At 38.7% G+C, this 14,602-nt stretch overlaps 1 protein-coding gene across 1 annotated transcript in view; it reads right to left on the bottom strand.

The window, feature by feature from the left end:
• SLIT3 (slit guidance ligand 3) overlaps positions 1 to 14,602 on the bottom strand; it is a 529,407-nt gene that overhangs the window by 157,031 nt on the left and 357,774 nt on the right. Inside the window, exons 11-12 of the mRNA XM_080399320.1 lie at positions 10,707 to 10,778; positions 461 to 532 (exon numbers count right to left, since the gene is read on the bottom strand). Coding sequence (XP_080255446.1) covers positions 461 to 532; positions 10,707 to 10,778 — 144 coding nt within the window. The remainder of the gene's footprint in view (positions 1 to 460; positions 533 to 10,706; positions 10,779 to 14,602) is intronic.

Genomic DNA, 14,602 nt, shown 5'->3' with positions numbered 1-14,602 from the left:
TAAGAATATGGAATTAAGCATGGCTCACAACAGTAAGATCTTTCATACTGCATTTTGCCTGCATGTGCATGTACTTGCAACACAGTAGCCCTCAAGGATCTACGTATACAACCACAAATGCTAAATGTGTAAAAACAATCAGATGGCATCTCCACCCGCACATCAGCCGGTGACCAAATTTCCTTTCTTGGACTTCACCGAGCCTCTCATTTCCTCCCCACACCTAAATCCTCTGTGTCTATTATCCATTATACACACTGTGTTATAAAACTGTTGGCACCTTCTTTTTTATTTTTTTCCCCCCAGCCCTTTGCCTCCCTCTTGCCTGACACAGAAACAACAGACTAGCACATCCCTGTGAGTTTTCAGTGGAAGAGGTGATTATATTAATGTCAGAAGCTGAAAAAACAGTAAATCTAGCTAGTCTGTAAAATAAAGAAGAGGAAGGGATCATACTCACAGCAGCTGCAGAGACACAAGATCATCAAAAAGGCCCTGGGGAATCTCTGTGATCTTGTTTCCATAGAGCACTCTGAAAGATTCAGGAAGACAAAATAAATCTTAAATAACAGACCAGTTTAGTGTCCTCCCACATCTCTGCATTATCATCTTTATTGATCCTGTGCACCATGCCCAGGATCTGTGGGCATTTCATTTAACTACTGATCTCATTTTCTTCTCAGAGAGCACATGGTATTAAATGAGTCGTTATGATTCAGGCTTCGTCTGGTGTTGGAAAGCATTTTTAATGTAGAAACTGGACATCATCCAAAAACTGTATCTGAAATATTTTTCATTCTGTTGAGGGATTTTTTTTCTATCCTTTTTTAGAGATATTTTAACCATTGAATGGCGTATTATATGATGCACAAACCTAGAATTCTGCTCATTGATAGTGAATTTAAAAGCCAGGGAGCATAAGCTGGCTGTAGATTAACTTTCATATAACTGAATCTCTTAAGATATAATAACTGGCATGAATGTGACACAGGCATCATTGGATAAAATATTATGGCTTCACCAGCTGCTGTTACCATTTCAACTAGCTAATATAAAGAAAGTCAGCCTTAACTGGAAATAGAGATATATTTCAGAAGCTCAAAAATAATTTACATATAGTTTAGTCATAAAAATCAGTAAACATTTAGTAACACTAACAAGATTCACTGCATGTATTTATTCAAGCATAAATATATATGACCTGGTATCCATGATTCAGTTTTTAGATTAAAAATGCTTCCTTTTTTAATGGAAAAATGCACATATAGTATCCTCAGAAGTTGAACTAAAGGGAAAAAAGATAAACCCACCATTATGCTAAGATGTGTTACCTAGGGATCAGAGCAAAACCATATATGACAGGAATACATGAATTTCAATCATGGCTAAACTATTTACTCATGTCATTTCTGCAAGCTGATGAAATTTGTCAAAACCAGAAAGTGAGTTAGGAGCTTATATGGGTCCTGGTAAAAGGGAAGAAGATTAGGCGCTCTCTGAAAATTTTATGCCTTACCTAAACATTTTGATAGACTTCAAACTGGGAAGAACAGTATGTATGTAAATTCTATGCTCTACATAGGACACGGTAAATGGTTATAAACCAGCTCATGCCAAAACTTTGTTGCTTATGTGTCACTAAACTGGTTAATTCCCCAAATTTTGAATGGGGAATAATATGCTAGCAATGAATCAAATAGCTGTATGAGGCTTGGATGCCGGCTGAAATTCTGGCTTACCCTGTCTTTCAACATTTAAAATATTATGGCAAATTGAACATACTGAAAAACAAACACTTAGCATGATGGACCATTTACAATACCCTCTGGCCTTCCCAGAGTATCGCTACTTCAGTTCACTCTTCATCAGTCATTGGAAGTATATCACCTCTGTGGGAGAGTTCCCAGATCAGCTCATTTCTGAGCCTAAATAAAATTAATCTAAATAAAATAACAGCACTTAGATATGAAAATATAAACTTGAAGCTTCATTTTTCACTACTTTTATAGTTTAGCAGGAACTGAACTGCTACCCAAGAAACTAATGATCATCTAGCATTATATTTTCTCTAAACAAATGTAACATAATTTCTCTTTATCTACTGCAAGAGTCAGAAGGCTGGCTTTTAATCTGCTGTTACAGTCAGTGTTTTCTGTGAGTATTGAATGCTAGTACCACTGATTTTTTCTAATTGTTTCCTACTTCCAGCTTCAGAAGGCACCCACAATTTCCTACTTCAAGAAATTTTCAGGCAACATACATAGATTTTTACACTTTACCAAAAGCGACACAGAAATGATGGCTGAACTTTGAAAGGCCTAGCAGGTCCATTTAGATAACTGTTTCAAATATGAGGTAATTTTCAAGTCACTGAATTTCACTGGGCTCTAAAACAACATCTAAAACAGCATAAAATGGCTGACTCACAGACTTCTTTCTGAGCAAAGAAACTGATGTGAGCACCTGTATCAGGAAGCAAAAGCAAAAGCTCTGCAAACAAAGTATTTATAAAAGGTTAAAATAGTAAGTTGATGCCCACAGAATCCCATATATTTCCATTTCAATTTCCACTCTTTCTTAACAACATTTCTTTGGCAAGTGCATCATTTGTATACAAAGTTTAATTATAAGCTCTGTGATGTTAGATGAACATCTTCCTTAGTTTTGTGGAGTAGCAGGATCATCAATGCTGATCGATAATGCATAATACTATAGCATGTAAGAAAGAGTTCAGAAGATAAGCTTTACAAAATGCCTATGGAAAGAAGTAAAAAATCTCCACTCCAGACTAAGGGGTTGTTCTGGCTGTAGAGGTAAAAACACTTATGTAAAGTAAAACTTTGAAGAGTTCAACACACACCCAGTACTGTTAGTTATGGTACCACTAAATGCAAATATCAAAATAAGACATTATTTTTTCATTTTCTTTTAAGAGTCAGAAGGTCATAGTGCAGCATTCCACTGAATTTTAAGCCTTGGATGTGTTTATACATACTCTTTATTATTTTGAGTGAAATAAACCAGATTAAAAGAGCTTATAAAATAAAACAAAGCTTCCAATTTTTAGAAGCCATGAAAAGAAAATAAGCATTTTCAAACCTAATTGGGCTTATGTGCATGTGGCACATTAACATTCGAACAAATTAACAGCTAAACAAAAGTCAGTATGAGAGCTCAGGCACTTGTCTCTAATTCATATTCATGTTCAGCACTACACTGAGCCAAATTAGCTAATGCCATTGTCTGCCTGCCACACCAGAGCTGGAGTCAAATGGTCCTCCAGAAAGAAGCAAAGAGGAGGGGAGGGGAGATACATAATGCATTTCATCTCATTTCTTCAGTTCCTTATTTCCATTTACTCCAATAAAAAGCACAGAAACTTTTGCTTTCCTCAGAGTTCTCACTTTTCCTGTTTAAGACAGGAAAGGATACCCCACCAACAAACATGAATATTGGCCAGGTTCTCAGTCTAAGATGCTTTTGTTCTGAATGTACCACCTGCTGCACTCCTAACAGTACTAAACACGAGTCAGCCTGCAGAAAAGGCTGCCCAGGTTAGGTCCACCCCATTACCGCAGCCACTTTCCTCTACATCCTGTCATTCAGCCCATCTCACTAGTGTGCACCACAATGTTTCCAGGATGGTGGCTTTGAGGAAAAAAGAAACCAAACAACCCCCCAAACAAAAGAATAAGTTTAAAAGGCCTTATAACAGGAAAAACAGCCAAGTCAATTAATGAACTTAATCTAAATCTCCACTGCTTTTACCAACAGAGATAAATTTCAGGAGATTTGCCTATGGCATTACAAGTTCTAAAAACGTATGTTCACTTGCATCCCTCATGTATGTTGCAGGACATGCAGGTGTCCTGGCTACTGTGCAAGCTTGGCACAGGCATACAACCCTCCCTAAAATTTTAGGCCCAAAATATTTTTTCTTAAAAATACACTAACAAGGTTAATATGTAATAAAAATGAGATCATCTCATTAATTGTTGCAAATAGATAGTGAATCAGTGATTTAGAATTATATTTATTAGAACATAACAAAAGTAATTACTATAATTCTCATTGTGTGCTCCTGATTTTTCATTTACTTCTCAGCTTTGCTGGGACATCAAGTTAGCACCAGTCTGATAGATACCATTTACTGTCAGATGAGGATGATATTACCATACATATGCTGTACATTATTGGAGAAAGAGAAGAGAGAGCTACAGCTTAATCCTATATTCACAATGCTGATCTTAAAAGTAGCAACCAGAGACTAAGCCAAAACTGGCTGAGACACCAATTGGTGTCCTTTTGCTTACTGTTCCTTTCTTTCTCTTCTCATCAGACATGGGAGTCTCTTTTAGAAAGATGGTAACAGTTGTAAAGATGTGCAAACACATAAGACTTTATCGCACATTAATTTTATTCTTGTCTTTTTACAAGGCAGGTATATCTAATACCAGAATGACCAGTGTGAAGAATCATGTACTGCATTTTTAACTCAAGCAAACTTTTCTCAAATGTTTTGCAGGTGGCTTTCTAACATCAGCAAGATGCCGTTACAGCACAAGTGCAGCTGAGCCGTCTGAAGGCTATATTCCTAGCAGCACATAGAGCCATCAGCTTGCTAGTTCACAGCTAAATGCTTTCAGCATGGCCACAAAACACAAGCTGCAGTTCGAAGTACTTGGCAAACTGACTCATACTTGGAGCAGTTTTCAGGCTGCCATCAACTTTCCAAACAATGGGAAGGGCAACACACATAAAGCACAGACCCCCGGCTGCACTGCAAGCATTTGAGGAGACCCCTGGAAGAAGCACCCTATTCAGCTAAGAGTTATTATGGATCTGCAATAAGAAATTATACAAATATATAGAGTCATAATGAGCGGTTATGTTTCTTCAGCCCGATTCTGGCATGATATTTTAATATTCCCCTCAAAATGTATCTATACCAAGACACAATTAAATAGTAAACCACCAATCAAAAAATACTAAACTTCAAGTTTTGCAGATCAATCCACCTGATGTTCTAAATAGTTAAAAGATTAAACAGTGAAAATAGTCACTGCATAGATTCATCTAGAAGCTTGGGACATACCAGACAAAGAAAGCACTGGAAGCACACATAGAAACAAGTATGTCATCTTGGGAGAGAATGTAATTAAGCATGTCACAAACCTTCAGTGGCAGGGTCTTGAAACATCAAAGTCTCACAGATTCTTCACAGTCTCTATACACAATGACTTCTTGCATAATTTTAAAATTAAGGAATTTGCAAAGACTTTACTAACACATGGCCTTTCATATGCACTGAAGTTGAGCATACCACCTTCTAAGGACGTGAAACAATAATTGGTATCTTGTCTTCATTTTACAGTTCATCGGCCTACCTTACATGCAAATGTAGCTGCAATTTAGCCGCTTCGTTAAGTCAGAATAAAGATATTTTTCCCTGGAAGGTGACACAGACCTTTTTGGGGGTATGGAAGTCTAGCACAGAATCTCTTGCCCTAGACCATATGGTTTCGAGCTAAGTGTTCTCTTATTTTGGCTTGACTGAAACCTTTTTACTGAAATGTCAAAATTTTACTTTGTGCAATGTCTTTTTCAGTCCTCATGATGCTTTTAGCTTTCCTTCAGACTGTGAAAACAATTCTTGCTAGGAAGAATTATGTTTCCCAAGCTATGTACAATGGCACAGGCTCAGTAAGCATTCAAGTTTTCAAAAGTCGAGGAATTGATAGGGGTAAAAACAGTAATAAATTTCTAATATCTGAAAGAAACTTAGACATGTAATCTTTTTCCCCTGCACTATTTCATATTTCTTCAGAACAAGTTAGGTTAAATAAATCACAGTAAAACTATCCAAAGTAATTTGTTACCTTAAAATAAGTTTGGCAGTTATTGCAATAGACAGTGTTTTATTGTAGATTTCAAATCACCATGAATGACACCACATACATCATCACCCAGGAGATGATGGTCTAAATGGGACTGCTGTGTCAAAATCTCTCTCTTGTTTTTGTGCCCAGGCTGATCTAAGCTTTTAAATTGTTCACTAGCTTAATTCAGTATATGAACAAAAGCAAAGGAATTCTCCCTCTGCAGTGGTCTGAAATGTATTCATTCAGTTTAACACACTGAAGGCTTAGACTGTTTTGTCATATCTCATAAAATATCCCCAGACAGTCTGGATATGGCCTTCCAAACCTACATTTGTGGAAAGTTTACTGACCCTAAAAATAACATTTATCTTTGATACTATTAACAATAATCAAATGCTGATACAATCCTCTCACTGATATTAGACAGATTTTGAGTTAAGTGAAAAATTAATTTAATTCAGAAAGTGCACACAGCAACCTTGAAACATGAAACTGCTCATAACTTAGCCCCCATGTTATGCACTGAGTTATTAACCACTCCAACACCAACAAAGTGCAATTCTAGCTCTGTAAAGTAAACACCACATACTACAAAGAACATTTCTCAATTTTGTTTAAAATTAAGATAACACATTCCTTTGCAATCAACCAATTTTGCAACACTTCTCAATGCAAGGGTACTATTTGTTCCCATGTTTATATGGAAATAAGTATTGGATGGCAAGACTAATCCCTCCAACACAAAAGCCACAGCTACATTACCACAGCTTACGTACACCTGTACTGCTTACTGGTTTTTCGATTCAAATAATTCTAACTATTTGTTTCTCATCTTGGATATTTCATATGGTCCCAAGTACTGCAGTGTCACTACATCTCACAGCCTTCAAAGTATACACCCTTGTATCATCTCTTTGAGACAGAGAAAAACTTCCACATTTTTCAAGAGGGGAGACTTCAGTATAGATAAGCAGTTTACTTGCCCCATAGCTGTCACTGAAATCACGCAACATAACTTCTTCCTCCCAAATCCCACAGCAGCATCTTGAAAACTAAAGACCCTTTACCTCAGGCCTTGACCCACAACACCCTCCATTCTCCACAACAGCTTTATAGCAAGCTCTCCACGACTGCGCTCTCTCAAGACCAGACGCTGGATCTTACTGTATCTTCAGTTTTATCCATAAATATGTTTGAAGTTTGGTTCATACTAAAAATATGCTAGAGGATCTAAGACCTAGTGCCTAAATATTGAAAGGCAACTTCAGACACTATAACAGAATTAAATCCACAGAACATACAGACCCAGAGCTGACCAGTGACTCACAGTGCCACCTGCATGTGACACAACAAGGGGAAAAGAAAGAGCCAGAAAACCCTAGGAAGAAGAAAAAAGTTTTCTTAAAGATGAATGATTCTGGTTCCTTAACTGTTGTCACAAGCAGGGGTGGGGGGAAGTTACATACATGCCCAAATATTTCTTGAGGAAAAAGGAGTAGCAATTCTTTGTTCCACACAGTCATTGTAAGCATTGGGAACAAAATCCCACTGAAAAATGGGCATGGAGAAAACAACATTTTTTTCCCCCCTGTGTTTGTGTAAATGGAAAACTCTTAAGTCCTTACAAGGAAATCACTTGCCTTTCTTTTGCTAAATGCAGAAAAAACCTAAGGTAGAAAAGGTTTATTTCAAGTGTTAAGATTTTGTGATCTGTTTGACTCCCAAAGGTGGATTTCTTGTTAGAGAAAATATATAGATTTAAAACATAAGCTTAGAACCTGCTAGCATATGGATAACTTTAGCACTTTTAAAAGATTTATGTTTTATACATTTAAGAGGAAACTGCTCCTGTAATAAATATTTCTGTGCTTCAAAAACTATAATAAACCATTTTTTTCTTCCATCTCTACATAGGTACAATAGGCAGAGCACTCTGAGAAACAGTTCTGCCTGGAAACACTAACCTAAGTTAACTTCAGAAGAAAGTAGAGTAGCAACCCACTATATATAGGTCTCCATTAGCCAGCTATACTAACAAAGTTGGCAGTCTTCCAGATAAGCACTCTCGCTCTCCTAGACCCATAGGGAGCACTGCAATTGCATGCAAGCAGGGAGTAAAGGGAGGAGCAGAAAACGGGAATAATGCAGAGGGGGGAAAAAAAGCAACTATTTTAGGCAGTACAGCAGTACTTCATTTTTAATGGAAACAAAGTTGCTTACTTTCACTTGTGCATTAATATATTCCCATCCTTTATTCTTGTTTTAACTCAGCTGAAAAGTCCAGCTGCTCTGTGCACAGATTAAGCCCCAATGGTGTCTCATTAAAATGTACACCACCAATCACATTTGACTTACATACATGAAAAGTAAAAGTTACTCTCTGCTGAGCTGAAGCATTCTATGCAGAGCGGTGTTCCTTCAGGGCATGCAGCTGACTAAAGTTACTGGGGCCTCAGGCACCAAAAAGACTGAGCTGCTTAGAAGAGAAAACACTAGTAAAAGAACTGTCTTACTTCATTTCTACCTCCTTGTTCCCCTTTGATGGTTTCATTGGGAGGGCTGGCACTTCAAAGGAGTAATCTTCTGTTGCACTTACTCGTCCTTCTGTAGTTGACAGAACTGGACTGGTGGCTACAGCAGAGATCACACAAAAGAAGATCCTCTACTTCTCAGAAGTAGAAGCCTGAGGGACAGTTCTTCAGAGAAACCCATATTCCACAGAACAGCAGAGAACCTTGCTCTATAAATATTCAGAAACTTGAACAACTACAGAAGCGACCAGCAGGGAAGAACCTGCCAGAGGTCTGGGTGACAGGTCATGAAACATCTGGGAACTAACTCTTACCTAACAGACCTACCTGCAATGAACAGCAAGAGCAAAAAAAAAAAAAAAAAAAAAAAAAAAAAAAAAAAAAAGTAAAAGCCAATGGCAAGTACAATGGACAACTGAACCTAGAGGAGGCGGCTGACAGTTTCAAGGCTGAAGCTGATACTGTCCAAGAAACCATCATGTCAAAGAGAGGAGAAACAGACTGTGTGTTCTACAGCTTTGTGTGGCTGTGGTAGAAAGAAACTGAGGTAGAGACAAACACTGAACAAAAGAAAGACTCCTCAGAGGCAGCTCCCTTAACGTGGCCTTTCTGTGCTGCAACTCACCTCTCTCTCAGCCATCTCTCTTCCCCCTTATAACCTCCTAGCTTTAACTTCAGCAATCTTTTACCCACTTGAATATAAACATATTTAAACATCACTTACAATATAATTTTGGATGACTGGGCAGAGAATACAGTCATTTCACTTGCTTCTGTGTGCAAGTCAAAACACTAAATTCCTGCTCAGTTTATACTCTCATTTCCTGTCTGTCCACTCTGATGGGTTCTGTCACACTTTTGAGGCCACCTGGGGGTATCTGAATTAGCTATAGCTAAAGCTGAATAACTTCTGCATTAGGAAGTCAACTCCAGTAGAAATGTCTTGCCTGTCCAGCTTGCTCCTAGCCAGAAGGTTTGCCAAGACCAGAAAGCTGTAGCATTGCAGCAGCAGCAGTTTCATACTAAGCCAAAAACTATAGTGTTCAGTAAATGTCATTCTCTTACTGAACCGTTTCCAGGCAGCATTGAGGGATTTGACCATTTCCACAGCATGTTGAATAACACCACCCTAACTATTCAACAAAGGCTAGCAACACTTAATATATATTTCTGGCATTCTCCCAGCTGGATTCAGGGCACAAAAAAAGGCCCATCCTTCTGCATTCTGGCTCAGAAGTTCACTGCAACATATAAGTTTAGTACTGAATAATCTTCTAATATTAGCACTAGTCAACAAGTTATACAGATTGTTAGAATTATCTGGTATTCAGCGAACAAAATTATGGCATCTTTTAGAAATAAACTACACTTTAAAAAAAAATCAAGCTGCTTTATATGAATATTAATGAGCTAAATGTTTTAAAACTGTAAAATTAACACAGGTAAATATCATTCCAGTTGAGCTACCCTCTCCTCTCAACCTGGGGCTCTTTCTAACACTTTGTTCTAGTTCATGCTCCATATGCAGCTTCTGACCTTGTATTGCTCCTTTTACCCATATTAAAAGCTCCATCGTTTTAATAGTGCTGTGGGTAGCTAGGTTAAAATATAGCTGCATTTAAATTCAACTTGGTGCTAAAACAGTTTCTGTGTTCTATAAAGATAAACAAATGATTGTGAATAGATCCTACCTTCTTTTTATCTCCTGTATGAAGTCACATTTTAGTCCCCTTCCAGCTAAGTAGTAATTACAGAATTATACACATTACAGAAATAGAAACATTTTCTTAAGAGCTTAAATTCTTCCCAAACTAGTTTGAAAAAAAAGCCCCCCCCCAAAAAAAAAAGCCAAAAAACTCACAAGAAAATGCAATTTCAGTTCTTTAATAAAGAAGAAAAATTCAGTATAGAAGTATTTTCCCTAACCCTTCCCTGATTAACACCATCAAATACTGCCTGAGCTATGATGAGGATTTTGTGTGCCATGAGTTGAGGGGCATGGATTAGCCTGCAGGTGCACAGGTACAGTAGAACAACAAATGCACTGATTTGAAGAAGTGAACAAGTCCATAACCTTGGGGGTATCCATATATAAAAGAATATACTAGAGATGTGTAAATAGTTCCTCCTCCTAACCTTCATGACCAATTTTTCATTTACAAAAGACCAGATGCTTCACGCACGCTGGCAATTGCACACAAACCTAAGTTCTCCCAGACAGCACATTATCATTTTTATTTCTCTTACATGAAAGCTCTCCCCAAATGCTCATTCAGTTCTATTTTCTACTTACAATGAAATGAGAGACTTCAAGCCTTTGAATGCATCAGGCGCAATGTCAGATATTTGATTCTTGCTGATGTCTCTGTAAAGAGAAGGGAAGATTAAAAAAGTATTTGTAAACAGGAATCTGAAGAAAAGATTTTAGCTGTATTAGAAGAATATACTGGGTACAAAAACAGAATTAAAAGATCATATTACCTCAGAGAAATTATGAGCTATGTAAGGACATAGACAAATTCCAGGAATGAGCAGAAAAACATTGGTCAGCACAACAGGCCATAGCCTCAGTAATTCAGCAGCTCCCCTGTTAATAAGGTCTTTCATTTTATGGACATTGAAACAAAGAGTTTTATGAATAGCTTTGAATAACTACAGTGAGGCAGCCTATTGAATAAACACAGTTGATAAAACCATCTTAAGTACTATTAAGAATGGAGATCACATTGTAACTCTGTGGGGTGGCCATCGAGCATGAGGAGCAGCCTGTGACAAAGCATAAAGGTTCTTTGGAAGAACCTCTATCTTTCTTATGATGATGACATTCTTCTGACGTAAGACTTTTCCCATCGCAGCACTCTCCAAACTATCAAGCTGCAACAAGGTCTTTTACCATCTCATACCAGCATACGCTACATACAGTCCCTCTGCTGCCTTCATGCATCTCACCTCATCCAGGGCCTGCTCTCTCTTCTCTCTGCTTTTTCCTCTCTCTCTTCTTCCTCAGCTGCTCTCTCTTCATCGGCTCTCAACCACTTAACAGAACCAGCCACAGCTGCACCTTATCTACATTGGCCAACCCACAGTTGTATATTATCAATTATAATTAACCCAGCTTCATTCCCCTACATTTTCCCACACTATCTCTTTTTAATACCAGTGGGAAAGGGATGGGAAACAGACTACTCAGCTCCCAATCCTAAAGCAGGCACCAGTGTCACCGAGGAGTTTGGCACTGTACCAGTGGTGGCTGGGTTTTAGTGGCCTAGAGGAAAGAAGCAGCGTCAAATTCTACCAGGACCTTGCTCTGGTGAGGCAGGCAAGAGGAAGGTTGACACAGCACTGGCAGGTCTGCCTACACCAGGGGTCCTCAAACTACGGCCCACGGGCCGTATACAGACCCCCAGGGTCCTCAATCCGCCCCCCGGTATTTACAGAATCCACCCCTGCCCCACCGGGGGTTGGGGGGGAACCAAGCAGCCGCAGATGACTGCCTGCCACTTACTTCATCCGCGCGCCGGCCCCCTGGTTAAAAAGTTTGAGGACCCCTGGCCTAGAGCTTTCAGACACTAGGGAAAGCCTTCAAGCATCTGAATGGAAATCATGGACCTTTCTTTGAAGCCAGCAGCACTGTGGGGAACACTGAGCACATCGTGGACCCTGTCAGGGAACCCCAGCAAGATTCCACCCTTTTCAGCCACGACGTGAGTGGAATTCAGCTACAGCCTGCTGTCATTTTCAAGGCAAAGTGTGCTCCTGGATTGGAAAACACCCTTCAATTTTAATCATAACCAATCAAGTACACAAAAATAAATATAGACTATGCCACTATTTCTTTATACATAGAGCCACATTTACTACACTTGGGACCCAGACGCTCAGAACTGGGTGCCCTATCATGACTGTCACTGCAAAGCAATCTTTCTGTCAGTCAGTTCAATCAGGTGCTTAGCTACAGGCGTAACTTTAAGCCACCTCGTTGCATTCACTGACAGTTGGTATCAGCTTGTATCAGTAGTATCAAATCTTTTCACTGATAGCTGAAGCTGGAGTAATATAGTATGTCAGGTACATCTTCACTGTTCCTTCTCCTGGAGCACATGCTGAGGATCCCAGTCAGACTCTAAATAAATGAGACATGAACAATAACGTAGGAATTGGAAAGTAAGAAGGTTTCCCATTCTATACATGTTTTGAGCTACAAATTCTGCCGGTTAAAATTTTAATGAAGTCCTCTAACTGTTTTCAAATCTAGCCACATAAAGTGGGATTTTCTTTGGTTCTTTTATAAGGCTCATGAAACAACTGCTCTGCAATCTACTGATGTTTTCTATTACAATATCCTGCCTACAAGGAGAGCATTCAATAAAGGTTTCTGGTTCTTCAGTTCAACTCACGGCAGCCAAATTTGTGACAACGAAAGCAGGAATATTTATTTTTATACTGGGTTTTGTGAAACCTATTTAGACTGCCTGGCAGCATTTGCTGTTTTTTATCTACTAATTCTTATCTAAGCAGAAGTCTGATGTGAATCTGTGCTATCTATTTATTGAGGAACATACTAAAAACTGTTACAGCCCATGAAATCATCAGTTTGATGAACAATGACAAGCATCTGAAAAGGGGCATCTAGTTTTTGAAACAAGTATTTCAGCACTATTTTATTGATTTGCTGCATTTCCACTTTTCCACCCTTTCTCTCTCCCCCTGTCCGGACGCTAATGAGTGTATAACTAATGGTGCCTGAACGTGCATAAATGCCATGCTGGGTGATGACACTCACTCACTTCATGCAGATGCACTACAATCAGCATTAGAAGATAATTAGACACGTTATTTCCTTTCCATTAGAGCCCAAGCTCCACTGCTGTTGGATAAGGAGGCTCCATCTCCTTCTGACTTGACTGAGGCAATGGCATTCAATTATGTCCTTGTACTTTTGTTCCCTTCATTTGGTCTGCTTTGGTAAGATCATCTTATTCTGTGCTTGATTTACAGCAAGACAAAGAGATATGGTTTTTTCTAACCTGCACAACTAATTCGATTTACATCACATAAGGCTCATGTTCATAGTTTAGGGCATCTCTGAATCACTCAGTGGAAATGTGGCTCTTTAGCTGAAAATGTAAACAACCTATCAGGATTCCACCCAGGCAGGGAATACATTAGTCAGCTCATACTAGTCTCCCTGCACCTCTGACAGCACAGTAGAGATCTTTCTCCAAAGGTTGTTGAACACACCTTGGAGACTGGCTGTGCTGTTACCAGTTAGGGACATAAACTGTTTCTGACTTTGCATCAGGGGAGCAAGGATACCCTGTGAGTCACTGTAGAACATATAACTGTATGGCTTAAATGTCTTTACTGTAAAAGGTTTTGAAACAAAAGAGACTTATTTTTAGATACAGCCAAATGCAAAACTATTAATAGTATTAGATGAATATCCTCTGTTGACTAACATTATTAGAAACAGATTACTTGATTATCTTAAACATGTAAAATGGACCGTTCTCATTTGACAAGCGTACTCAGCAAAAATCCATGTCATATATGGTTTCGTTTTCAGAAGTTGCTTAACAAAAGTAGCAGTGCTACAGAGCTACTGGGAAGGCTGTGAAATCTCAATGTGTTTTCTTCTAACATATGGTAAATTAATTTGACAACATGAAATGTCACTACAAGCATCAGAGCTAGAGAGGCACAACCACATCTTTCAAAGTGGCTCCATGTACTTGGCTCTTGGTCTTGTGCTACAAACTTATTAGTTAAGAGCCTCAGAAAAGCAAAGACAAAATGAGAGGTAATGCCATAAGCTTTGGAACTCACAGGCTAGAAGTTAAAGAACTATGGTACAAGCACAACTGCTATGTAAATGGATTCAAAATGGCATGTCTGGGCTTGGACTCTTCATGCAATAATTGACAACTTCTATCTCTGGAGATGAGACATATCTCCTTCAAGCCCCTCAAACCTCTTCTAAAGCCCTTGAATAATTGAGCACAGAGCTAGGTCCTGTTACATTTGCCCCAAAATCAGGGGAACCATCATCCCAGATTGTATAATTCAACTGCATATTTGAAGTCTACAGGTGTCAAATTTTCCGAGACAGATAGATTCAGCTTTACATAATTAATTGTGTGAGAAGACGTGGGCAATTATGATGAAGTCCAAGACATAAAGGACTTCAGC

This window comes from Falco punctatus (assembly GCF_963210335.1).
Source record: "Falco punctatus genome assembly, chromosome: 8".
In the NCBI taxonomy this organism is placed as follows: domain Eukaryota; kingdom Metazoa; phylum Chordata; class Aves; order Falconiformes; family Falconidae; genus Falco; species Falco punctatus.
This window is presented reverse-complemented; position numbering and strand designations above follow the sequence as displayed.